Source organism: Dioscorea cayenensis, unplaced genomic scaffold, assembly GCF_009730915.1.
Source record: "Dioscorea cayenensis subsp. rotundata cultivar TDr96_F1 unplaced genomic scaffold, TDr96_F1_v2_PseudoChromosome.rev07_lg8_w22 25.fasta BLBR01001604.1, whole genome shotgun sequence".
Lineage (NCBI taxonomy): Eukaryota > Viridiplantae > Streptophyta > Magnoliopsida > Dioscoreales > Dioscoreaceae > Dioscorea > Dioscorea cayenensis.
The window spans coordinates 48,895-75,201 of NW_024087995.1; the positions used below are offsets into that span (position 1 = coordinate 48,895).

The 26,307-nt window shown below is 34.8% G+C and overlaps 1 protein-coding gene across 1 annotated transcript; it reads right to left on the bottom strand.

Moving 5' to 3' along the window:
- Positions 1-18,872: 18,872 nt before the first annotated feature.
- Positions 18,873-20,827, bottom strand: LOC120256745 (norbelladine 4'-O-methyltransferase 2-like). Its single transcript, XM_039264418.1, has 5 exons — positions 20,672-20,827; positions 20,512-20,591; positions 19,977-20,121; positions 19,756-19,887; positions 18,873-19,278 (listed from the first exon to the last, which is right to left on the bottom strand). Exons 1-5 carry the CDS (start codon positions 20,714-20,716, stop codon positions 18,970-18,972), a joined length of 711 nt encoding a protein of 236 aa, XP_039120352.1. The 5' UTR covers positions 20,717-20,827; the 3' UTR covers positions 18,873-18,969.
- Positions 20,828-26,307: the final 5,480 nt, after the last annotated feature.

Sequence of the window (26,307 nt, forward strand, 5' to 3'; positions counted from 1 at the left end):
ATATTTTCGATCCCAGCTTTGCTTATTTTCGGAGGATTGGGTAATATGGCAAGCAGGTGTGTATTATCATTGGCTTCTTGCTTATTTACGGAGAGTTGAATAATAAGGTAAAAGCATGGTGTGCTCACAAGAGCAAGGCGGGCAAAGCACAAGCATGCTTCCTCCCTTGCATTTCTACGGATTTTTGGAAGTTCTCTCTACTTGGCGAGGCATCAAGTTCTATGCCCCTTTCATGGGGTGCTTAGGTTGAGCACAGGTAGAGCATGATCGTGCTCTCCCCGTGTATTCCTCTTCTTGGACACTTAGCAAATTTTCACCAAAGTCTCAAAAAGATCACGACTTAAGCACACCGTGTTTTGAGAGTCGTGTTGAATAAAAAGTTAATTTTATTGCCTAGATCTAGGTTATTCAAGGAATGAGCTCAGTGAGGGTTTTCATCTCCATCATTGGACAATTCTTTGGAGGCCAAGACTAGACTTCACCACACCTTCTAGGGAGACTAAGATAGCGTTGGAGGCACCTTTGAGGGGTGGAGCTAGCCAATCCAAGGAGTTCTTTGACTCCAATTGAGAAGATTTTGCAAGAAAGAGGGAGTCATGTTATCTTATTATTTTGTACCTCTTTTCCCTTTTAGTTGTATGAACTCATAAGGGACTAACTGTTCTTTGGTGCCCCAAGCTATGAACCTTGTTGTTTAGTGTACTTTGACTTATTTGCTTTCAATGATTATGGAGTTTTAATGTGTTGTTATGTTAAATCTTGTGTTGTATAACTTGATGTGCTTTAATTGCATAGTTGTAGTTGTGAGATTTGATGTGTGTTAATTGCCGTAGTTGTAGTCACCTCATGTGATTGCAAAACTTGATGTGTAAGAGACCCGTAGTCACAATTGCAAAACTCGACACATTGGAAAACCATAGATACAACATTGCTAGTGAGCACACGTAAGAACCTTGAAATGTACCTGATAGTCATTGGAAGCAAGTCAGTACACTAATGTACTCCGGAATCATTTCAAGGCATTACTTCTCTTTGCCTAGTTTTTGTTTCCCTTTGTTAGAAAATTTTTGTGCTATTTGTTAAGTAAAGTTAATAAAAGGAGCGAGTTCGAGAGGTGTTGCTAAGGGTGAGCATTGGCTAAACACACTCGTGTTTATGCTATGCTTTTCTCTAAATTTTGAGTTTCTAAAATACCCCACTCAACACATGCAAAACACGCTTGTGCTTGTTAGAAAGCATGGTTTTCATACCCCTTTGTAGGCGTGCTTTTTAGCCTCACCTACGTTTGAAAATGCGAGAAAAGCATGGCATGAGATCTGCAGGCAAAGCTGCGCCCGTGCTCTAATTTTTGGACTCTTCTTGAGAATCGGGTGAAAAGCCAGAGTCTCTCAGCATGGTCAAAGTTTGACCGTGCTTCCTCCTTCATCAAGATTTGGGAAGAGGCGCATCACTCAACACACCCATGCTCGGGTGTGCTTAGAGATAGGGAAGGCGATCATCTTCTACGGGTTTCCTTTTTAAAGGTCGAGCCATTATCGGCTTTCTTGACACTCCATCTCTTTTTCTCTCCTCTTTCTCTTCCCAAAAGAAAAGAACGTTGGCTCATTGGGCATTTCACCATTAAATACCAAAGTTAATGGCCATCTCAAGGTTTGAGGGGATCCTCAGAATGTCTTTTTGGGTTTTCTTTTTGTAGATTCTTGTGAAATCGGGGAGTTGTAATTAATATTTTCTCGATCCGTTTTTTTCTTCATAGCCTTCTTGGTCCATCCTTGTGGGTTTGGTCCATTGAATTCTTTAATCTGAGACATTTGGTGAAAAGCGATCACAATGGTGAAACCTGGTGTCTTTCGAAAGCATGTTGTGCTTGCGGTTTCCACTTATGCGACCTTTCTTGAGAGCACTAACATGCTCTTTAGTTCAACCATGACCTTGGTCTCTTTGTTTTAACTACAATCCTGGTTTAACATGGTTTGACTTTATTTTTAGTTTATGATCAAGATGATGGAGATCGACGAGGAGCTTTTATAGGAAGTGGGCCTAGAAGAAGAGATGTGTCGCCTTTTGGGAGATGGAGCTTGGCACTAGCTTTTTTAGATCACCGACATGGATTCCAGGGGGTTCACTCTGGAAAACTTAAGCACATTTGGTGACATGAGGAATACATCAAGTTGATTAAGAAGCTCAAGCCAAGGTGTGGTTGAAGTTGCCAAAATTATATATTGAGCAGATGATGAGGCAATAGATAGAGCATTTGAGTTTGATGCCATTTTTGATACCGACGTTGGGGAGATCCTTCTTTATTTTATAGCTTTTGTTTTTAGTTTCATGTGCTTGTTAGTCTTGTATTTGGTGCAATTAGTCTAGGGGGCCCCTACTAAATTGACATTTTGGGTTTGTTTTGTTTTAGCTTTCGCTTTTGTTGCTTCATCTTGTATTTTGTTTCTTCTATTGAGTTGAACTTCACTTGTGTGCCCTCATTTTTTTATCTCTCGGGGGATTTGTGTGGATGAATGGAAAGTGGACTACATGTTGAGGCGGCAACATCACTCTCCGTGTTCAAGGAAGCTCAATAACACTCCTTATTTTGTTAATAGTCCTATTAATTTAATTCTCTTTATCATGCATGTCATTTGTACATTGGGGACAATGTACCATTCAAGTGTAGGGGATGGTTTTATCTATGTTAATTGTGATGATTGCATGACTTAGGACGATCTATGATTGTTTTTGATAGGAATTCCTAAGTCTAGGGATTGGCTTTAGTGTTACTTGATAAACTTCCTTGAGGTTGTTCAGACAATAATTTGGTAATCTGCCCCACCTAGTTTTCCAAATTTTGTAGAGAAGCCTGCTAGTTTCTCATTGATGCTTCTATGCTTTGGAACTGGTTGTCTAACTACTGAATCTTGATATCTGTACATCAAATAAACTGAGTGAGCATTTCTTCCAATGTGGGTCACTTGTCATTCTGTTGGTGAGGAGGAAATCTTGACGGCGGCTTCTACTACTGTCCTTGATTTTCCCAAGAGAAATAGGGGTGATTTTGACATCCTGGATTATATGTGCTATTGTAGGGGTTCCCTTGTTATCGTAGGGCACAACCAATGAAATCTACTTGTTCGGTGGGTTCATGCGCCTTTTCGACAATGGAACAATCTGTCGAGGCATGTCCTCCCCCACACGTGTTACATGCCATAATGATAGTTGACTTCTAAGTAGACAAATGATCAATCTTTCAGCTCAAAGCTTTCTCCCATACTGCTAGTGGTTTGATTTCACTAACTTTAATCATCCCAACTGGCGTTACTACAGATTTTCCTCTAAAAATTATTGATAATTGTTCATGGCTATTTCTTCAATCAACTGCTTGGCGGCCTCCAGGGGTCTTACTATCAAGTGATCCTCTTACTGCTGAATCAATGAGCTACTTGGTACTCTGATTGAGACCTTGATGGAAAATCTGAACTTCCATCCATTCTTGAAGGTTATGATGTGGGCATTTTCTTAACAAGTCTTTAAATCTCTCCCACACTTTGAATAACAATTTAGTATCCAGCTGTGTATAAATTTTAATCTCTTGACCCAACTTGGTTGTTCTTCCTGATGGAAATACGGGCCAAGAACGCTTTGATAAGCTATTCCCAAGTCGTGATAGATGCTCGAGGAAGAGCCTGAAGCCACTGCTTAGCTCTTTTTTCAGTGAAAATGGTAATAAGCGAAGTCTAATGACATCGTGAGAAATGTTGTTAGTCTTAAGCATGTCACATACTCGAGGAATCCCCAATATGGGTCATCGGGGGTCCTCATCAAGCAATCCATAGAACTATACTGAATTCTGAACCATTTGTATAAATGAAGGCACAAAGTTGTTGGCTGTAACCGGTGGGTACTATACTTGACTGAGAACCGTCAAGAGTGGGATGAGCGTAATCTGAAAACATCCTATGCCAATTCCCTTAATTTTCCATGGTGTCCAACTACTCTCCCTCAAAACTCGCTGTCAAAGATCCTGTTTTATTTAGTATAGCTATTCTCAATCTAGTTCCAATCACTCTTTCTACACTGCTTTCAATTTCTGCCAGTCTTGTTGATTTACCCTTTGTTGGCATATACTGAAATCAAACGAAAGAGAAGGGTAATAAAAAAAACAATAAAGAAAAACAAAAGAAAAACAAAGAAAAAAGAAAAGAAATGGCTAAAGTGATGGATAATCAAGTGTTCCTAATATCACTATCCTTCCTCAGCAACGGCTCTAAAAACTTGATAGGGACGCAAGTATACATGCCAATCACATAATAAAGTGTGCGTAAGTGTAGAGTGTTGATCCACAGGGAAGAAGACGAATGCTAGTAATAACTCTAGACTCGAAAATAGGCTAATTGATTGACACACCCTTTGCGTGTGTGTACCACAAGTGCACGGGTTGTCGAACTAATAAAGTACCCCGGTGAGTGGGTAGTCGTATCCACAGGGAATAGTTGTTAAGAAGCAAGTAGTAATGCTATTTAGTTATAGAGTAAACCGATTTGTGATTTGAGTGAACAATATAATGTGAATAAAAATAAAGAAAAGAGAAAAGAGAGTAATAGTAATAAGAAGAGGTAATCAATGGGAAGACTGGGTACCCGGACATTGTTCACCCTAGGACTATTGTTTCAAGTGCAAGACTAATCATTATGCCTCCTAATTGAAGTTTAATGCGTCATGGAAATCGAAAGACACACAGTCCCAAACCTAAGGTCAATCGTGACTAACCCTTACACTATGCCCTGGCGGAAAGGTATACTCTCGACGCCTTACACTGTGTAGGGCTACTTGAAGCTCTAGGGATTCCAAGTGATAAACCTTATTCCCTTATATAGATCTAACCTTTGGTTCAGGCGAATGACCCCTAGTCTTGATTAAGCCCTAGCACTAAAGATTACTTCAACACTTCACTTTGTTGCTCGTGCAACTAAGCCCCATTAGAGTTTGTCTCTTAGCACTTCACTCTATAATGACCGTAAAGAACTCTTGGAATGTGGAGGTAGGATAAATCACATTGGAAGGGAAAGGGGATGTTCCGGTACCTCTCGACTCACCCTCTCGACCCTTTTCATCCTTGCTTTGTCTAACCCTAATGAAGTGTCAGTCATTCACAAGGATTACCAAGGTAGATTCTTAACCCTAATGTCACTCTAAGGGAATATCAATTCAACAAGCATTCAAGGTTGAAACTCAATTAAAACATCAATTAAAGATGCATAATAGGAGTCAATGAAACAAAATCATCATATGGTTTACAAGTCCAAGCACCCACTAGGGGTTTAGATCTCCATGGAGCAATACAGAATCAACAATGAAATCGAAAGTAAATGAAAGCAATCCATAGATAAAACCCCATTGCAATCCATATCGATGGTCTTGCAGAGATGTCTCGTCTTTTCCAAAGGTTCCCTTGTCAAACCTAGGGCACACCTCGCTGAAACGATGTCAACGAAAGCTCCCCCAATAGCTCTCTTCCAAAGGAACTCGATGTCGAATGCCGTAGAACTGCTCCTAAAACCTAGCAAAAGCTTCTCCAAAGCCTAGTCGTGCTCTCCCCAGAAGATGGGAAAAAGATAAGAAGAAAATCCCTAAATAAAACTCTTAAAGCGGTATTTATAGGGCTGGAATCGGGCATCCACACAGGAATGTTACATGAAACTACAGTGATTTTCCTACAGTGACTACTATAGTGATTTGCTACAGGGAACTATTACAGTATTTTGCCAAAATGCTCCCGAATTCACTCTTTTCATCAAGGCCGCATGATTGGGCACACATTCATGTTATAGATCACATCGCGTCTTCAATGAAACCACATTGACAAAGCTCTTGATAATGTTGCATAAATCGGAACATATGAGTGTGACTGCCTTTGTGCCCCACTTTGTGTATTCACTTGAGCACGATGGACACCCACATGTCTTTGAGCACAACTTGTGTCTTCACCTTTGTTTGCCCCAAGAACTTCATCAACAATTGCGTCCATGATCTACTTTTGCTTCTTTTCTTCAAAAATTGTCTCCACAACCCTAAATGCACAAAAGAACACAAATACACACGAATGAGCTATAAAATATGATAAAAATAATGCTCAATGCAAGAAAAGTATACTTCGTATTACTTAAACACAAGCATTTATTAACAATCGAGTGACGTGTGGGTAAATAAAAGCAAATTAACACAAAAAAAAATAGGAAGTAATATGAGAGAAATTAAGTAAGAAAGCGGTTTCTGGGCATAGCATCCCTCGAGGGTTATAAGGTAGAGAACAATGGTTGTCTAAACATGAGATCCTATTTGAACTGAAAGGTTTCCAAAAATATACAAAACCCTGATTTCTCAGGCAAAGTGTAATTAAATAGGTGCATAGCTAAAACAGACATCCTCACAATCACATTAACACTCTATAAAAACTTATTGTGGACTAGTGATAACCTCTTAAGTAAATAATCTCTCCCAAAAGAGAAAGATTACCACTAATCTGAATGCAGATCACAAATGCGATTTCTCCTAAAATTCGCTCCACATGATTGCAAAGAACAAGAAAATTATCATCAGTCCACTCGGAAGGATTGTGAGAGACAAAGTCTCCTAGATACCCTAACTAGAGGTGTACCCACTATCCTCTTGAATTACAGTAAGTCTATGCTAGGTGGGAATTTTTTCTCGTCACATAGCAATACCAAATATGATTACTAAGGCATTCACCTCTTTAGCAATCAAGCATTCAATCACACAATTAGACTTAAATAAATACGACGGCAACTAAGAAATCAATTAAACATCAAAGATCAAACAACAAAAGTTAAGAAAATAAACCCTAGAGTTTAACTATGCCCAAACATCTATAAATTAGCCCTCTATTAATGGAGGGTAAGCATTCAAGACACAAATAATGGACGAAAACATAAAAGCTATGAAAACCCCCTTTTCAATCCCTAGGATGAAAAATCATTGGAGAAGTTTCCACGCACACTGCCAAGATGAGCTTGACGGCTACAATCTTCAATTCTCTTGAATGTAGAGATGAAACCCTCTCCAAATCTCTCCTTAAGTGCTAGAAATTTGTCTCTTTTCTTCCTCAACCTCGCCTCCAAGAATCACCCCCAAAGAATGGTAAGATATAATAGAGAATGCCCTAAAAATCCTCATAAGTTCTATTTATACCCGACTGCTTATGTGGTGCTTACGGGCGTAAGGGTTAGGTCGTAAGGGAGATGAAGAAGATGGTCACGAGCCTTATTGGATGACTTACGACCGTAAGCCCCATATGTAAGATCTTCTATTTGTGTTATGGTCCAATTTACGGCCGTAAGCGCCAGACCTTAAGCTTCACTGTTCTGCTCTTTGCGATTATGGTCGTAAGATCCTTTGAATGGTCCTTATGAACATCTTTATGGGTATAAGACTTACCGGTAAGGTCCTTTGAATTGGTTCTGAATCTCCCATAAGGTCTTCTGGAATTGACTTACGGCTGTAAGGACGACCGTAAGCTACCCATAGGCCACCCATTTTGCCTAATCCTTGTTCTAATGATGCTAAGAGAGTTCCAACTATATCGTTTGAGGTCTGAAATTCTTCCTTTAGATCTCTCATTTTAAGCACTATCCTAAGCCTGTCAATGCACAACACACTATATCTAGCATCAAATCCCACAATATGGTTCTAATACATGCCAATTGAGTGTACAAATTGATATGAAATACATGAACATTGTACACTCATCACTAGGTTTGATCACGTCACCCTGAGTGTGAAGCCACTTGTGGTTATGTTGAAAACTTGATTTAGAGACCCTAGGTTTTGTTTTTATTCTAAAGAAAAAAAAACTGGAAAGTCAGATTCTTTTGTGATGCCCTGCCGGCTAATTATTAAAATTATATAAAAAGATGATAGAAAGAGATATCATCCTAGAAGTATGAAAGACACTCTTGATTAGTCAAATTTGGAGCATTAAAAATGTACATTTGATGACCTACCGGGAGAGAAAGCTACCTCGATGGTGTATGAAGCTACTATCCTCTTAGTTTAGTCGAAATAAAGTCATAGTGGACTAGGTTGATCCCAAGGCACATAGGGCACTCAAATTAGGGTTTACACACACACACACACACACACACACACACACACACACAAGGTTCTTTAAGTAAGAGGGTAGCCTTTTATTCAAGCAATCTTGATTCTTGCACTAACCTCTGATAGTCTCTCTACGCATTGGAATTTTCTATTCTGTTGAGATTAGAGGTCATGCACTTATCTTCTTTTTGTGTGAGCTAAGCTAGATTGCTTAAGGACAAGCAATGATTCAAGTGTGCGGGTATTTGATGAGTGCATTTCATATCATATTTTATCTATCTCCAAATCATATTTCACTCATCTTTTAGCATTCTTTAATTACATTCGATGCTATTCTGGGTATATTTTATTTATTGTGCAAAATTCTTGGATGCAAAGCAATTGGAGTGAAAGCAGGTGAAAAATTGGCAAAAGAACAACATTTTCTAAGTGTTCAAGCTGAGCACGGCCTAAGCACGGTCGTGCTTATTGTTAATTTCTGGAGAGCTGAGTAACCAGGCAAGCACCAGTGTGCTCCAGGGCAAGCACAGGTGTGCTTCATCCCCATGAATTTATCTAGATTTTGGAAGTTCTCTCCATTCAGCTGAAGCACAAGTTCTATGCCCCGATCATGGGCGTGCTTAGGCTGAGCATGGTCAGAGCACGACTGTGTTCTTCCCGTGTATTCCTCTATCTAGACACTTAGCTGATTTCCACGTAGGACGTACACGTCAGCTTCTCTCCCATCATCCTTTTCTTTTCCTTTCTCTCTAGATTATTGTAGCCTTGGTGACGTGGATCCAGGGCATTCACAAAAGCTTTCCGACGTCCACATCACCAAATATCCGCCGAAAATCCCCAATTACCCTGCCGAAGAAATGAAATTAAAACTTGATGCTCATTTTGATACAAATTGAAAGTTAATGCTCAAACTAATATAAGGCCAAACTTAGGTACTCACTGGAAAAATTTACCCGATTTTACTCTTTGTATTGATTTACTTGGTGTTTTCCTTGGAATATGAGATTAGTTCAGTTGTTAATCTTGTGTTCTTAATGCTTGCTTGCTTGATTGGTCTATTGATTGGTTTGCATCGATCTATTTACATTGGTAATTATTTGAAATTAATTTCTAATTAAATATTAATTAATTAATAATAAAATAAATATTTATGTTTTCATTATTTTATAAATAATAATTACTTAATATAAATTAATTAAAAAAATTTTAATTACGAATGTAATTAAAAGTTATTTGAAATTAATTTTTAATTAAACATTAATTAATAATTATAAATTAAATATTTACGTTTTAATTACTTTAGAAAAAATAATTATTCGAATTAAATATTATTTGAAATTAATTAAAAAAAATTAAGTATGGAATGAAATTAATTTCTAATTAAATATTAACTAATAATAATAAAATAAATATTTATGTTTTAATTATTTTATTAAAATAATTACTTATTAGAAATTTATTAAAAAATTTTAAGTACGGAATGTAATCAAAAGTTATTTGAAATTAATTTTTAATTAAACATAAATTAAATAAGTGGAAATTACTAAAAACACCCCCAAAGTTTGCAATATGCACAGATTCTCCCCCTAAATTTGAATATCCATAAAAAACTCTTTCTTTTGAATACAATGATTTTTTAAACCCCCAAAGCATCTAACAGTGATTGATAGAGTTAATTTGGATTGGACGAAATTGTCCCTTATGTGGGAAGTTGTGGCAAGTGTGACAGGGTTTGACTATAATGCCCTTGGGTGCAATGAGTTTCTATTTAAAACATGAGACTTCTGTTTAAAATATGAGGTTCTGTTTAAAAAATAAGTTTTCTGTTTAAGAAATGCGTACATGCATTACTCTTCATGCTAACCTAAATTCTTTTGTTTGTAGTTATAATGTAATCATGCTAACCTAAATTTTTTTCCCACAAACGTATTAAATTTTTAATGTAAATACCGTTATCTCCATATAATAAAGAACGACCATCTTTATGCTTGTTTGTCTTTGTTTAACTATCGATGTTTCTGTTTAATATATTGCGTCTACGTTTAAAAAAGTGCTTAAATATCATTGTTTCTATTTAAATATGTACGAGTGGCCAAGATTAATTGGTTTTTATACCCAGGATTAATTTGTCATGTAAATATTATTTTTTCTGTTTAAATATCAATGTTTCTGTTTAAAAAATGAGTTTTCTGTTTAAAAAAAATGAGTTTTTTGTTTAAGAAATGAGGTTTCTAGTTAAAGAAATGAGCTCTGTTTAAGAAATGAGTTCTCTGTTTAAGAAATGAGTACATGTATTACTCTTCATACTAACCTAAATTCTATTGTTTGTAGTTATAAGTTTGTTTGTAGTTATAATGTAATCATGCTAACCTAAATTTTTTACCACAAACTTATTAAATTTTTAATGTAAATATCGTTATCTCCATATAATAAAGAACGACTATCTTTATGCTTGTTTGTCTTTGTTTAACTATCGATGTTTCTGTTTAATATATTGCGTTTGTGTTTAAAAAAGTGCTTAACTATCGTTGTTTCTATTTAAATATGTACGAGTGGCCAAGATTAATTGGTTTTTATACCCAGGATTAATTTGTCATGTAAATATTGGTTTTTCTGTTTAAATATCAATATTTTTGTTTAAAAAATGAATTTTTGTTTAAAAAAAATGAGTTTTCTGTTTAAGAAATGAGGTTTCTGTTTAAAGAAATGAGCACTCTGTTTAAGAAATGAGTTCTTTATTTAAGAAATGAGTACATATATTAGTCTTCATGTTAACCTAAATTCTTTTGTTTGTAGTTATAATGTAATCATGCTAACCTAAATTCTTTTCCACAAACTTATTAAATTTTTAATGTAAATATCGTTATCTCGATATAATAAAGTACGACCGTCTTTATGCTTGGTTGTCTTTGTTTAACTATCGATGTTTCTGTTTAATATATTGCGTTTACGTTTAAAAAAATACTTAAATATCACTGTTTCTATTTAAATATGTACGAGTGACCAAGATTAATTGGTTTTTATACCCAGGATTAATTTGTCACGTAAATATTGGTTTTTCTGTTTAAATATCAATGTTTCTGTTTAAATAATGTGTTTTATGTTTAACAAAATGAGGTTTTTGTTTAAGAAATGAGTTTTCTGTTTAAGAAATGAATTTTCTATTAGGTTTGTATTTAAGAAATGAGTTTTTTGTTTAAAAAATGAGGTTTATGTTTAAAGAAATGAGCTCTCTGTTTAAGAAATGAACTCTCTGTTTAAGAAATGGGTTCTCTGTTTAAGAAATGAGTACATGTAAAAAAGAATGCAAAAAGAATGAAAAATGTATGCAAAAAGGTTTAAGGGAAATGATGGAATTTTATAATGCAGGGGCAAAAAGGAAGTGAAACAATAAAGGAAGGGATGTCTAAGGTATTCAAAACTCATAGGGGCTGTTTGGGAAGTTTTGAAATTATTGAGGGGTAAACAGTAATTTTCCCATTAAATAAATTAAATATTTATGTTTTAATTATTTTAGAAATAATAATTATTTGAATTAAATATTATTTGAAATTAATCAAAAAATTTTAAGTACAAAATAAAATTAAATTTTAATTAAATATTAATTAATAATAATAAAATAATTATTTTTGTTTTCATTATTTTATGAATAATAATTACTTATAAAAAATATCATTTCTTTATACAAGGGTAATAACGTAATCTTAGCACAACTCCATGTTTTTTTCTTTTCTCCAACCAAAACATCTTTTTCATTATCATCCCCTACCCATTCCTTCCCCCCCTCCTCTGGGCTCTCTTCATTACTTAATTCCCTCTCATTCCGTTACAGTAATCCAAACACTACCTAACGGTATCTATTTGTTAGTTTATTCATAGATAAGTTGGTATATAATGAATATAATGAATAACTTAAACATTAAAATTTTGTTAACTACCATTTTTCTTTTTTCCTAGGAAAATATTACATGGTCGATGCCCGGTACACGATGAAACCGAGTGTGAGCCCCACCCCTTAATTAAATCCTAGCCGTTGATGTGATTTTAATCCTAGACGTTCATTTTGTTTTTTTTTTTTTAGTTTCGAAACCCTAATAGTCTCTTCACCTTCCTCGGTTTTAGATTGCCATTTATTAAAAAAAAAAAAAGAAGAGGCCTAGCCTCATCTCTTTCTCACACCGTTGGCGTCGGCGGCAAGAACGAGAGAAGGGTCTCGTCGTCAAGGTTTTGTTTTACTATTATTGTTGAGGTGAGGTTCTGAGTTATGCTCTTTCCTATGCTTGTTTGTGACGTGTTACTAGTCAGGGTTATGGTTTGGTGAGAGGATTGGATTTATTTGAGGATAAAATTAAAAAATTCCTGTTAGCATAGCAGGAACCCCTCTTCGATTTTAGAGGTCTTAAAGGCCGAATTTGGACAATAGTAGAATAAGAAACTTGTAGAGATCAATGTTGGCTGCATAAGTTAAGAATTTTTACATAAGTATCTTGTAAATTATAAGTTTTAGATGCAGGTGATGCGGACAGGATTTTTGTGCTGCACTTGGACAGGTTTTGATTAATTTCATGGTTGTAAGTTCTGATTTAGATTTAGATTTATATAAGAAAGTTATATAGGACGATTTTATCTTTGACTCTTTAAAATTTCAGAATTTTTAGCCATGTAAATTGTGAGATATGATCAGATTTCTATAGGTGTGCTCAATAATATTTCTGCAGAAAACATAAATATTGATTAGCCTATTTGATGGTCTTGTAAATGGAATTTGGAGAAGAGTAATACAACAAAGTTATAGAGTTTGACGTTTTCTAGATACCTGTAAAAATTTAGATTCTTTGGATGAGTAGTTTAAAAGTTATAACATTATTAGTGTAGTTGTGCCCAATGATATTACTGTGCAGAGTCTGAAGATTGTTTGGTGTTTCTCATAGTCTTAGATGTTTTATCTGGTATAGCATGAAATATGAAATTGATGCATTACTGAGTTATTTGACTACGCATAAAATATTATTGCTTTTGAAATTTTATATTGAGACATATTCATATTTGAAAGAGATACGTTTGAATTACAAGCGTGCAGAAATAGTTGGACATTCAATTGAGTGTTATAAATTGTGTAGTATTCTAAGTTGTGTGAATTTCATGTATGTCATAGTGTTAGGTGTCTATTTTTCCCAGAATTTTGAAATTTGTGATTTGGAAAAGTGTATGTGAAGTTATGAGGATCTTAGAACTCATTGATCATGTTGGACTTATTGATATGGCTTTTAGAGTGGGTAATTACTATTATACCCTGGCAATAATCAATATTTTGGAGTATAGAATAATAGTTAAACTTTTTGCATTTGTACCCTTCTAAAAATCTTTTTGTTTAATACTATTGCTTGTTAGCCTCGATTTGTTATTTGAAAGCTAATATGATCTTTTTCCAAATATAGGACATGCCAAAGGTGTAAGGTTTGGGAGTATTTTTTTGGGCGTTAATTAGGTAAGTATCCCACATATAAATCCTATTATATGTATATACTTGAAAGTTCTAGTTTTGTGAACTTTTGGGATTTTTGAGAAAAAAATACTGATTATTTTTATTTATATTTTGAATTATTTATTTATTATTATTTTCGGAATTACTTTAAATTATTTGCAATTTTGAGTTAGTGATATTTTATTTTGGATTAGAATTATCTGAAAGGTTTGAATATCTATTTAAATTCATAATATTTAAGTTCTAAAGTTTAGACAACTTATCTAAATATGTATTACTTCAATTTTGAATTTCAGATATCTTTTAGTTAATTTCTGATTAATTATTATTAATATTTTTTTAAATTATTTCATGTTTGGATTAAAATAACTGGTTTATTTTGATATGATAAAAATGGGATCAAGCGACTGCAAATAACTTATATTTTTCCCAATATGAATTCTGATAATTTATTGTTTTGTGAACATGAAATATTTTGGCACAGTACTCGTAGTCCCCAAACTAATTTGGCAATAGCCTTGTCATTGGGGGTTAAACACTAACCGTGTCGACATGTACTCTGATATAGAAACTATAGTTTCCCACTACTTTCCGTCGGTGAAGAATAACAGCCTCTGATAAATATGGCTCGGGTCACCGAGGGTAAATATATGAGTTCTGTTATTTTGTTTTGACAATAGTTGTTTGGGGGACCTATATTCTTAGTTTTGACATCTGTGTCTATTTGAAATAAATTTGATTTCTGATATTGATTTTGATAATTTATGATTTTTGTAAATGATCACTATAATTTTTAGTGGGTGCTTACTGGGCTGTGAAGCTCATAATTTGCTGTTTAATATCTTTTCAGATTAAGATTACAGTTGAGTGACGGATAGCTTAGCAGGGATAGTTAAGCAATCGTCGAGTATTAGCATGTAATAAGTTCTGTTTATTGTGGGCCTATGTTTTATTTGAATAAGTTTGTATTATTTATTGTAATCCATTGAGTTTGATTCTTTTTTTTGTTTTGGATCAGGTTTTGAGGTCTTGTATGTCTACTTGGTTTCGGTCTTGTAGGTGTATGACCGTTTGTCAGCGTCCTGGGTCCATTGAGCCAGGTTCGGGTCGTGACACCGAGTGTTATATCCCCTTATAAGGGGTGTTAGATACAATCTTAAAGAGTTTAGCTCGTGGACACAGGCAAACCATAAAGAACTTTTTAACCTTCTTCACTCATCAGCTTGTACCACCATTGAACGGGCTTTTGTTTTTCTTTAGGAACGCTTCATAATTTTCTTATCAAGACCATTCTTTCCATTCAAAACTCAAACTAAGTTTGTTTTGGTTGTATGTATTTCGAATAATTATTTATAAGTGGTAGCGAAGATGTGTTAATACTCTCTAATGAAGAGTGGACACCATAAAGGCCGCTCTCATAAAGAAACATGAGAGAAGAAAGAGAGGAGACCCAAGAAAGGGTGGCACATTGAGAACGAATTGCACGTGATATGTGGAAAAATAAGTAGATACTCATTATTTGTTTGAAACATGTGCTTCATTCCAGGCCATGACTAGTATTATTTCTTCTTTATTGTTTGATGTCATTTTTCAGGGATTGTAAAGATAATTAATTTTTGTGTTTCTATGAACAAATTTTATGTTTGTCATCATGTATCATATGCCTATCCTGAAACTTTCATCTATTACATATAGAATTTATTTTGATAAAATATTTATTGTTATTTAAAAATTATTTATCCATGTGATAATTATAGAATGGACAACACAGGGATGTCAGAAGATAGCCAAATGTCATGAATGAGAATCTCCACTAAAAAATCGGTGGCAATAAAAAGTGGACCAATACAGAAAATAGATTTTCTATAAGATTCATGGCTTACCAAGTGGAGCAAGGATTCAAAGTCAATAAGGGTTGTAAACCCAAAGCATTCTATGCTGTAATTATTACAATAAAGATCGAATTTGGAATTATAGTCACCGAAGCAAATGTGACTAACCATTTGAAAACAATTCGCAAGCAATGGACAATAATAAATGAAAGAGTTAAGTGGAATGGGGTGGGACTATAGATTGAAAATGATAATTATGGGAGAATCAGAGTTCAGGAACTATGTAAAGGTACACTCTAATTTATTTCTACTTATATTTTCCATTTATTAATAATATTTATTCTCCATGTTGATCTTCATGTTAATTATTTTGATAGTATATGAGCAAGCCACATTGGCAATTATTATAATAAATATGTGCAAGTGACATTGCCATTAATTAGCTTAATTTAACACAACACTATATCAACATGTTTCAGTTGATTAAATATAAACGAAGCTTTATGTAGTTTGGTTAAAATTATAGTTCTTGATTGCAGTAATGTGCTTCCTTACAAATGGAATAGATCATCAATTCTAAATTATATAGCTCCACATCAACATGATTTTTAACATTGATATGCCTAATCTATTAATTCCTTGGGTTCTTTATCTCTCTTTGAAATAATGTTAATTTTTAACTTTCAATTTTAACTTTCAAATAATTTGGTACAATGTATTGTATACATCCAAGGGATAAGCCATACATAAACAAACCAATTGAGGATCATAACTTGTTCAAGATTATTTGCGGTAATGATCAGGCAAATAAACCCCGTGCAGTTCAATTTGGAGATGAAATTGGCACACATATGGATGATGACGTCGACCCCCACCGTCCATCTTAGACTAATGGGCTTGATGCATGTTTTTGAAGAGACTGATTACCATGTTAATATGCCATGGGCAATCAATTAGAGAGTACAGAACCCAGCGGGGCAACTTCCAATCAATTAGGAAAAAAGAAAGAAAAACCAAAAATGGCCTCCGAAGTTGAAACAATATAAGAAATGAATAAAACCACTAAGGTGACATTGGCGACATGGAAGTCTACTTGAGATTTAGAATTTGCAAAGGAACTGATTGGTAAGTGCATGAAATTAAAAGCATATGGTTACTTTGGCCATGAGATCAGTAAGACATATAATTGGTTACTAGCCAACAATAGTAGAGCATGACTTTCTTAGCAAAGGATGAAGAGCTAAGGAAATACTGGGAAGAGGATTTATTTGAATCACACAATCAAGAAGACATTTTCTAAAGGTCTGCTTAGTTTGTTTTATTTATTTATTTATTATTATTATTATTATTATTATTATTATTATTATTATTTGCCCGTTTGTGTATTATGCATTGCTCTGTAACTACTATATCTTATAGTATTTTTTTTGTTTTTTTTAACATGGTGTTGCAGATTGTTAGGACATCCTAAAGAGTTAGGCATGAAACCAAAAAGAATAGTACATATAACTTACTTTATTCTTGTCATTATATATATATATATATATATATACTTTTGTTACTAATTAGCTCATGATTCCGAAAAATGAATTTCATCATATGTGCAGTCTTTTTGAGTTTTGAAGAATGGGCTATGAACGTAGCATGGAATTGTAAACTTTGGTCTTTAGAATTCGATAAGATTAACTATGAACTTTTTGAATGTACTTTTTATATATAGTAGGTCTACAATCTTTTTCTGCTTATGCACACTTTTGATTTATGATGTTTTTCTAATATGAAACTTTGAACTCGATTCTTTTTATAATTAATCTTGACTAATGATATATTTATTTATGTTCCTTCACATGTTTGAAGTATCAAGTACAACTTGACATCCTCTTTATATGGATCATGTTTGAATTATATGAATTTTTTTTTTCTTTTTCTTCAATGTTAAATGTATAGGGAGTGCTTTATTATTGGCTAAAGAGTATTGCTTGAGATCCCCTTTCTATAGTTCATGCTTAGTTTATGAAGGAGAAAAAAATCTATTTTTTTCAAAATATTAAATGGGTATGTTGCGTGTTCTTGTTAGTTAAATGGTAAGGTTTCCATTTTGCTTTGCAGGTTACCGTTTTTTTCTGTTTTTCTTTCTTTCTTTTTTATTTTGATATTAATTTTTAAATAAAAAGCAGCAAAAAAAAAGTTGTAACAATAGGAAGCAATTATTAAAAAAAAAAAGCCTTTTCTTTTCGTTAGCTGGCCTTCCATTAAAAAAGAAAAAATAACAAGAAAAAATTTTAATTAATAAATGACGATAAATACGTTTCAACATTTTGGTTGTTACTCTATTAGAATAAATTATTAGAGTAAATTAATAAATATAATTATAAATTAATTATAAAAAGTTGATCTAGTTAATAATAAATGGCAATTATAAAAATGTTGTCTTTAAAATAATGAGTTCATAATAATAAATATATAGTAATTAGAATATTATAATAAATTGATACATAATAAAATATGGGGTAACTTTACCTTGAGTAACCATATCCCAAGATACATCAAATCATACATATGTATATTTTTTTAATTACAGTGTCAAACAAATATAAAATTTTATAATACAATATTTTTAATTATATTTAATCAAAGAATACATTTGATTTCACTGAATTTTAAACCTAGGTATTTCTAATTATATTATAATTTAAAATCCACATCAATTAGGCTTCATCCAACCAAGCGCCACTTTGGTTAAAAAAATGCTATAAAAGCTTCATAAGAAACTTTTGGAGGTTTTTATGTGCCCCCATGGTTTGATAAGATGGCTCCCGGCCATTTAATTAGTCAAAAGCACCGTAATTATTAAAAACGTTAGGCTTATTTATTAAATAAAAAAACCTATATTTTGTGTTGGTTTAAGTTAGAAGCTGATGCGATTTGTTTCTTGGCCAAATATATCATATTAAATTAAAAAAAAGAAATTCTAAGATAAAAGAGCATTAATATATCAGGATGTAGATCACATAAGCATTTAATTATTTTTAATTGTTAACCATGTATTAACCAGTGCCATTTTTCAAATATTTTTAAACATATATACTGATATGGCAATCATTTGACAATTCAAGGAATTTTATTTTATTTTATTTTAAAAAATCATATATTAAAGAAAAAAAATACATTAAGAAAACCTCAGTTGTCTATTTACCTTTTAAAAGTTTGTAATTGCTTTTGTCCACATCCCGAAACACAAAATTATCGTGCAACAGTTCAGTTGATTTAATTTAATATAAAAGTAATAAAATATTAAAAAGAAAAAAAACTACTATTTAGTGTTAGTAAATGTGTCTACGCGTTATGAGAGGACTCCACTAATTAATGATATAAATATCAATCTTAGATTAATTTAATCAAAGCAAATAGATAGACATCATCAAAAAAATGCAATAGACAAATATGGATAGAGGTAACAGAGAGACTTATTCCATATTTAAACTAAAATTACATTCATAAATAAAACTTTTTATTTGAAATAAAAGTGAACAATAATATCCTATTTTAAAGGATACGCCTGCAAATGGTGACTCCATCTCCAATGCAAACTTGAGTGATTTCTAGTCTAGGATCAAGAGCTAGAAATTCATTAAACTTGACAAAAAAATTCTTTGTTTCAATAAACCTTTGTGGGAGTGAAGAATGTGAAGAATTTATAGGCTCTGTCACAGCACCTGACCAGAGAGTATTGTCATATACAATGACTCCACCTATCTTGACTAGTTTCATCAACCTTTCATGATACTCTCTGTTGTTTGTTTTATCAGCATCCACAAATGCGTAATCATATAATTTCTCTTTATCATCTTTGGCCTACACAAGCACACTCCATTGTTATTAAAAGTTCTTTTTTCAATAAGAGTTTATGAAGAAGGTTATGTCTTTTGTCATATATAAGAGTTTTCATAAAAAAAATTTAAATTTTTATTTTATCTTGAAAAACCTCTCTAGTTAAAACTATAATATATTAAAAAAACTTTCAATTAATTCAAACTAATATATGTATTTTATTCAGTCATTTTCTTCATATTAAGAGGTAATTTTAAATTTGTTTTTCAAGCATTTATTGTTTAAGAGGTAATTTTGTCATTTGCGGATTTCAAACACATAAATTAAAAATATTCTGTTACAATTTTAGCCAGAGTACAATTATGCAAGGTTGAGTACCTCAAAATTATGCAGGGTGAGTAAAACATTTAGTTTTAAAGATAATGAAACATGAGGATTTCTTACAAATCAAGATAAAGTAGCAAAATTTATATGTTAAGAAAACCTCTAGATTTCACATACCTCTTCAATCATTTTGTCAAGGATAGGAATTGCTTCAGACTCAATAAAGTTAATCTTTTCCTCCACTCCTGCTTTTCGAATAAAAGGTAGGCCTATTTCAAATGATGATCTATTTATATCGATCGCCGTTATCTAAAAAAAAAAATATGAAAAACTAATTAAAACTCACATATTTAAACATCACATGTTAAATTTAAAAATCAGATAGGTAGGATTACAACCTTTCCATCCTCTGGCAATGCCAACGCAGTGGTGAGAAGTGAATAGCCAGTAAAAACTCCAATCTCTATAGCCTTCTTAGCATTCATTAGCTTTAAAATAATTGATAAAAAGCTCCCTTCTTCTGGAGGCACACTCATTTCTCCCCTAGTTCATTAATTGAACAAGTGATAAATAAAAAAAAAAAAATTTAACTACTACTTTCCTTGGTCAATGACCAAGAGTATGAATCTTTTGATCTCAAAGTGAATTATTCATGTTTCCAAAAAATATATATATAGTTAAATAAATATTTTTTCTTTTTTAATGGTGATTATAGAGATTTATAAGTAATCACTCCCTTGTTAATTAATTAAGCTAAAAGTAACCTTATATATATATATATATATATATATATATAAACCCCTCATCATCCCTTTCTCATATGACAGATAACAGAGATTTATGGTGTTTATACTCAAAAAACAAAAAAGAACAGATATAAAGGTAGAAGGAGATCTCTAGAGGGAGATAGAGAGGAAGCGAAGGGGATTTTACCTTATAAGTTTCATTGTTACCTCTCTCAATTCCTTTAGTTGTTCATGCTCTCTTGGATAAACGCTTGTATCCAAAATATACTGAAAAGAAAAATCATATACTAGATAATAAAATCAAAATTAAAATTAAATGAAATAAACTAAAATACAAATAATATGACCTTAAGAAGATCATCATTTTTGAGAAGATTCTTGTGTCTAGCCATTGATGAGTGGGGAGAACAAAACCTTGTTGCAAAACAATTATAGAGAATGAGAGAATTTCTCTTAAAAGCCTCTAACGTAACTCTGTTCAGTGTAGATTTAAAGAACAAACGTCATTATGAAATATGATGACAGTTATTATCATACACTTTTAATTAATACCAAGTGGGATAATAAAAAATAAATAAATGAATAGGAAGATTCGACGTCGCTTTAATGACTTGAATTAGATGATAACCTTGGGACATGTGGACATACTATGATAATTAAATGCCATGCAACGAAAAAAACAACGAATGCGTTTGGAAGCAAACCAGGATGCTTATCCTCTCCCTCTCTCTCTCGCTCGCTCGCTCGTGATAACCTTGGGATAGAAAAAGCTATAATTTATTGGACATGTGGAGCATACTCTGATAAATGTATATGCAACAACAAAACTAGGAATGTGTCTGGAAGCAAACCAGATGGATAGTGAATACTTATTCTCTCATTCTCTGCTTTTATAGATAATTATGGAGCATATATTGGATAATTTCATTCATGTTTCTCCTTTATTTCTAATGCAAATCATCTTTAATTACTCCTGTATTTTTTCAATAATGATTCTACTTTTTAATAGTAGTTATTATATATACAAGTTTTACCAATAGTGTGTTGAAATCTTATTTTTTTCCCAATAAATCAATTAATGATAGGGAAAATTACTGTTCACCCATCGTAATTTTCAAAACTTCCCAAAAACCCCCTCCTACTTTTGCACACCCCGGACAACCCTTCCGTTAGTGTTTAACTTCTCTTTTACCCCCTACCGTTCACTTCAAATGGGTCCATGTTGTGAAATCCCATTTTTGGCCCTGAAAATGGTGGGAAAGGAAAGCGCCAAATCACATCATGTTCAACCTTTTGAAGAGCTTTCTGCTTGGTTTAACGTTTAAATATTTTACTAATATGTTTAATAATTATCATATCCGTGTAATACTTCCCATCTCCGCTTTAACGTTATCTTTACATGTATAACTATTCATATTAACGTGTAAATTCTCAAAGTCTCTGCGTAAAACGGTGATCTTTTTCGCTTTGATCCGAATTCTGGCGGGTGTCACGTGGCGGTGGCAAGAGTTATGGTATCCCGCTGCATAAGAATTAATGACTGCATTAAAATTTATGACCGTAACATAATTTTCCGAACACCCATTCGTTCTCATCGACCAATGTCGGCCATCGTGTGTTTAACTTTTTTTCTCGGATATGAAGAGTCGTACCGCTTGTGGAATTCACACCATAAATAACCGGAAAAGAACCCTCCCCATGGACAACCACTCGTCGTCCCTCATCATCCTCCTCCTCCTCCTCCTCGTCCTCCTCTCTTCCCACTGGACAACCACTCTATCTGAAATGATGTTTCGTGAACCTTCTTCCTTATCTTGAGAATCATTTTAGCCGCAATCACGCAACAGTTAAACTATCTTTTTCGCCCTAGTCGAAAATGCTCTCATAATTGCCCTCGAATCGCGAGGATTCTTCGACGGTGGATGACGGGCAAGCAATTAGCTGAGCATTTCGACTTGGGTAAGAAAAGAAATTTTTTTCACGTATTTCGTGATTGCGGAGGATTCTCTAGAGGAGGAGATCGGAAACATCCTTTAAGACAGGGGTTGATATTTATCACTGAGACTTCTCATCTACCATTTTAAGAACATTATGTCGATGTACAACTATTACGTTACGTGTTTAACTATCGGGATCTTCGCTTTAAGTCCCGACCATGACACATTGATTAATAGTCGTTTTCATGAAAGTGTGTTGTTTAACCTTTTTAATGTTGCACGCGTGCGGGTTCAAGTTGATGCGCATGTTATGCAACCGTGCGAGCATTCGAATGTCATGGGGACACTTGTTTCGCTATACGAGGGTCGAGTCGTGAGTGTCCAAAGTCCCGAGCGGACGTTGTAAATGTTGTAAATGTTGTAAATCTTTTATAAATAAAACGAAACAAGCTTATTTGACTTTGAACTTCTGAAATTTAAACATAGACCTAGTAAAAACAAACAATGTGGGAAACAAAAGAACGTCATTGTAAACAATAGAAAATACGTAAATATGTTTAAACAGCGACAACGGTGTTTAAGAAAAAGTTACTCTTTAAACAATTTAAACAATAAAATATTATTTAAATGATATAGACTTTAGTTAAACAATTAACCGTTTTTTTAAACACTATATGTATCTGTTTAAACATAAAAAGCTCGTCGAATTATCTGTTCGGAGGTAATCGTTGGGGTGAGATGTATTCGAACGTCGCGGAGTCGTTCAATGCTTGGATCAAGGAAGCTCATCATTTACGGGTGGCTGAAAATGGTCGACTCCATAAGGTCTCGCGAATGTTGGTTTACACTTAACATTTAGTATTAACCTTTAAACATTCTCAATCTTTGTTTAATTACACTTGTCGACTTTTAAATATTAATCATTTCGTTTAAATAATTACAATAATATTTAAACATGTTGACTGAATTATTTAACCATCACATGCTTTGTTTAACCTTATTTGCCGAGTTCAAGTTGATGCGCATGTTATGTAGCTGGCGTGAGCAAGCGACGAAATGGGAGACCTACTTATGCCCTGGACATACATTCGAAGTTAGAGATCATTGTTGAGGGACGGCCCGAAATCTTCGTGTTGGTCGTTGTGTCGATGATCGTTACGGGAGTGATCGACCAATCGCGAGCAACTCCGTGGATCTCGCCATCGAACTTGTTCATGTCGAAGGTGGCAAGTTTATGGTATCCCTTGCGAAACATGCTTACGCGAGCAATAATGCGAGATGGACACCAACGTACATCGATTTATTAGCGGGTACTTCACCGTCGACAATTACAAACTGGCGTACAAGGAAGCTATATTCCCCATACTCGACTATGACAGGCCTTCAGACGGAAATCGTGAGCTTCGTTTGCGACCGCCTGTGACTAGAAGGCAGCCTGGGCGGCCTAGGGCGAAAGAGGATCGAGTGCATAGCGTTTGATGTCCACGAGTTACATTGCGGCCCGCTGCCGAAAGATCCGGTCATAATCGAGCGATCTTGCGATGAAGCGTCGCCGACTAGGCATTGTTAATAAACCGACGATGACAGGGAAACATTGTGTATTGATGGGAACCTTTCTACATTTAAACTCTTACTCTTTACAGCGAATTGAATGTATTTACGAGAGACATTGTTATTTTAAAAGCGGATACTGTAATTTGAAATATTTCAAGCTGATGTTTAAACAATGAGTGCATTAATTTAAGCAGAGGCAGTGTTATTTTTAAGCGGGTATCACGTAATTTGAAATATTTAAAGCGATGTTTAAAGCGATATATAGTATATTTAAACAATGAAAGTGAAATGTACACAATTACAACGTAAATTAAACAATGAAATAAAAACCGAATGGAATTTAACACGCTTTCAATTCAAAACAAACAAAATTTACATTAAGATATACAAGTCATGTTCTTGAACACGAAAACAATGAATTGAATTTGTCCGATTACATTTGAAAACAAAATTGACGGTCGGATATACGGGACATGTTATTCAAAAACAAAAATTTAACCCGCATGAGCGACCCCCTTTATCATGGACGCAGCGCCCTCCCCTCCTTATGTATGCGGGTAACATACACGTATCCCGAGGTAAGGAACGATACATGCTGCGGTGGCCGTAACTTCTCACCCCACGATGGTGCTCGATAAACGCGCGAGCGTGAGCGGCGCAATCGGCGCTTCCTTGTTTTAGCGTGGGGTTTACGTATGGTCGTGCAGCGGGTACTTGCAGTCGCCGACTCGCCCTAACTTCATATCGACACAAAGGTCGAATAGATTCCATTGTCGAGATATGCAAGTCGAGATTAGAATACCGATTTAAATACCAAGCGAGATATTAATCGGACATAATTAAAGAACTTACCATGTCCAATGGCGTCCTTATCGATTGCCGGACATGAAGAATAATACTGTATTCTTGTTTATCATTGTCGGAGACGACGACATGGAAGTGGCCATTCATGATTATCGGGAGGATGACAATTTGAACTTCATGCGGAGTTGCTTGCACGGCATCCCGATCATAGCCATAATTGTGTCATGTGCGTCGTCACGCTTTGACATAAGCAGTAGCGATGATGCGGTGATGGAGCGCGCCTCTTGTAAGGATATGGCTCTTTGCTCGGCGACTTTTGTATTATGCATACTGAAAGCGTCCATCACATCATCGATGACCATCTCCTTCCCCTCAAGCGTGTATAATGCATCGCGTGTGATGGCGGCGGCGTCGTTCTTCCCACGGCCGGTGTTGAGGTTAAGCGATAACGAGATATAATAAGACCATATTGTAAATATTTAAATGATATTATCAATTGTTACATGATATTATATATAATTAAAGCGATAAAAGTAGAAAACTTAAATGATAACATAAAAGGTATTAAACACTATTAGGAAATAGTTAAACACTATAAAAATACTTTAAAACAATATCATAAAAAGCGTTACACTTACCGATCCATGAGGCGGTTGGGAAGATCCTCATCGACTCTGCTTTCGTATTTGTTAAAACGACTCGAGACCAACCTATTTCTTCTTCTTGAGATAAAAAGCTTTCCGAGCAAAATGCGGTCCAGATTTTTGATTGGCCTTGATCATCTACTCTCGTTGCTCGGTCGGGTCTTCATTGACATCTTCCTTCGATCTCGGGGGCGATGGCAGCTGACATCAGCGTAGACACGTCCTTACATGGTTGTTCTTGTTGTGGGATTGTGTGCGGCCCGATCTTGAGGAGACGGCGGCAGCATCAACCCGTGAACACTTCCTTACATGGTTCTTGTTGTGGTGGGATTGTGTCTGACACTTTGGGCTAGCATGCTCTTGTCGGCCGGCGAGGAGCCGCGACAACGGATTACGACGATCTTCTCAACAGGTGGCCATGACCAGCGGCATCATTGGGAGACACACCCTTAACTTGTTCTTGATCTTGAGGATTGTGTCCACTCTTTGATACCGTAATCTCGGAAATGTGGTTCCACAGGTCGGCGATTTCATCGAGAAGAGTCGGCGACCTTCTCAACCCAGCGGCGGCCACGTCATCTCGATGTCCTCCACCCGTCATGTCCATGTCATCAGCGTGACGAGACTCGATGCGACATCGACGCCCGATGGTGTTGCTATTGTTTCATCGTCGGCCCGGCGGTGGAGGCGAGGCGATGTTGTTCTCCTCTTTTTCGCAAAGTCTCTTGAATGTGACGGCCTTGGAATGACCTTCCAGATGATGTCGTCGTCGTCAGAATTCCGGCGTCTCGTTGAGTCCCGGGTGCTTGCGAGTTCTTTTACGAGGATAGGCGCGTAGGTTGTAACGTCCTTCGGCGCCTCCCACGGCGGCAAAGCCGAGGAAACTTCGATCATCAATATCTCTGGCATGAATAAGAGTTCTTGGTGACATCTTCGCCCAATGTCACGGTGCAGTCCTGCCAGTCGGAGAACTGCCATGGTCGGGGGCCCCATCGTTAGTCGTGGTAGGGGGTTGTTGCAATCTGCGGGGTAGGGAGGGCTTCT

Excerpts from the sequence above, each read along its gene's own strand:
- LOC120256745 (XM_039264418.1), bottom strand. The coding sequence starts at position 20,716 with ATGGCTAGACACAAGAATCTTCTCAAAAATGATGATCTTCTTAAG. Across the intron at positions 20,122-20,511 it reads GTAACAATGAAACTTATAAG|GGGAGAAATGAGTGTGCCTC; the intron begins GTAAAATCCCCT and ends TTAATGAACTAG. Across the intron at positions 19,279-19,755 it reads TTGACAAAATGATTGAAGAG|GCCAAAGATGATAAAGAGAA; the intron begins GTATGTGAAATC and ends GTGCTTGTGTAG.